Raw genomic sequence first — 1,645 nt, 5'->3', positions numbered from 1 at the left:
GGTATATTCACTCGACAAGCTCGCGCATCTGCGCCGCCGCGCGCTCAATCCACTCAGCGTGCTTTGTTTATCAGCTATACAGGCGTTAAAACTGAATGTTTAATGTTATATTCATTGCATGCATATACTTCGTAGTAGACAACCTTAACTCCATTCTGCTGTCTGTTGTCGGTGTTTCTTTGTCTGAATATGGCGCTTATCACATGCTGTGTGGTATCGGCATTTGGTATCGGGGAATTTTAACGAGTACGAGTACAGGAGCTCAGTATCGGGCCCGATATCGGTATCGGTGCATCCCTAATATATATGCATGCATGTATGTGTGTGTATGCACTGTAGGGTACAATACAGTGTAATCATCTTTCAAAAAATGAGTTGCTGAAGTTGTGGTGTTCTACAGTGGGAATTCCAAATTGGCCCTTGTGAGGGCATTGAGATGGGAGACCATTTGTGGATCGCCCGCTTCCTCCTGCACCGGGTTTGTGAGGACTTTGGCATTGTGGCCTCTTTCGACCCCAAGCCCATTCCAGGGAACTGGAATGGAGCTGGCTGCCACACCAACTTCAGCACAAAGGAGATGCGCGAGGATGGGGGTTTGAAGTAAGTGTGTAAAAGAGAGCCTAGAATCTTCCACACTGCCTAGGATCCACACTGTAGCACTGACATAAAATTGTCATTAGTTATGCTAATCAATTTACTTTTATTTTAGATACATTGAGGAGTCAATTGAGAGGCTGGCCAAGAGACACCAGTACCATATTCGTGCCTATGATCCTAAAGGAGGGCTGGACAATGCCAGACGACTGACCGGCCATCACGAGACCTCCAACATCAATGAGTTCTCTGCTGGAGTGGCTAACCGTGGTGCTAGCATCCGAATCCCACGATCTGTGGGCCAGGAAATGAAGGGCTACTTTGAAGACCGTCGTCCCTCAGCCAACTGTGATCCGTACACAGTCACTGAAGCTCTTGTACGCACATGTCTGCTCAACGAAGATGGTGACGAGCCTGTGAAATACAAGTGAAATACTGGACTGAAGCGTCATTTTTAGTAATTAAATATCTTACTGACGCCTTGTATTTTGAGTTCATTATTCCATGAGGGATGACACTAGTCAGGGGTGTCAAACTCAGTTCCTGGAGTGCCGGAGCCTTACAGAGTTTTGTTCCAACACACATCCATGTAGTTTTCAAATAAGCCTGAAGGACTTGATTAGTTGGATCAAGTGTTTAATTAGGGTTAAATCTAAACTCTGCAGGGCTCTGGCCCTCCAGGAATTGAGTTTGACACCCCTGGTTTAAATGCATCTGTGTATATAAAATGCTATTACCCTATTTGAAATTCTCATTGTTTTTTGTTCCAGATAAATACTGTTCTGAAGTTGTCATTTCTTAGGATAGTTGTATATATATATAAAAAAAGATTTAAATAGCTCCTTTAAATAGCTTTAATATTAGTTAGCTAATTTTTGTACAGTGCGTAAATCGGAGAAAGGCACAGCTTGACTTCCTTCTGTAAATTATGAATAACTACAGTTACTCATAGTAACTGTTTTATTCTCACTCACACTTTGTTTGACACGATAGGACTTTTGTCTTTACAGTGACACCTCAATTTTTTATTTCCCTGACCCCGAGATACGAT

General features: G+C 43.0%; 1 protein-coding gene across 1 annotated transcript in view; it reads left to right on the top strand.

The window, feature by feature from the left end:
• The window catches only part of LOC107660462 (glutamine synthetase-like), a 3,485-nt gene extending 2,307 nt beyond the window's left edge, over positions 1-1,178 (top strand). Inside the window, exons 6-7 of the mRNA XM_016449766.1 lie at positions 401-600; positions 710-1,178. Coding sequence (XP_016305252.1) covers positions 401-600; positions 710-1,025 — 516 coding nt within the window. The 3' untranslated portion in view covers positions 1,026-1,178. The remainder of the gene's footprint in view (positions 1-400; positions 601-709) is intronic.
• The last annotated feature ends 467 nt before the right edge of the window (positions 1,179-1,645 follow it).

This window comes from Sinocyclocheilus anshuiensis, unplaced genomic scaffold (assembly GCF_001515605.1).
Source record: "Sinocyclocheilus anshuiensis isolate Anshui unplaced genomic scaffold, SAMN03320099.WGS_v1.1 scaffold1975, whole genome shotgun sequence".
NCBI lineage: Eukaryota > Metazoa > Chordata > Actinopteri > Cypriniformes > Cyprinidae > Sinocyclocheilus > Sinocyclocheilus anshuiensis.
Note: the sequence above shows the minus strand (reverse complement) of the source record. Positions and strands in the feature narration are given on the sequence as shown.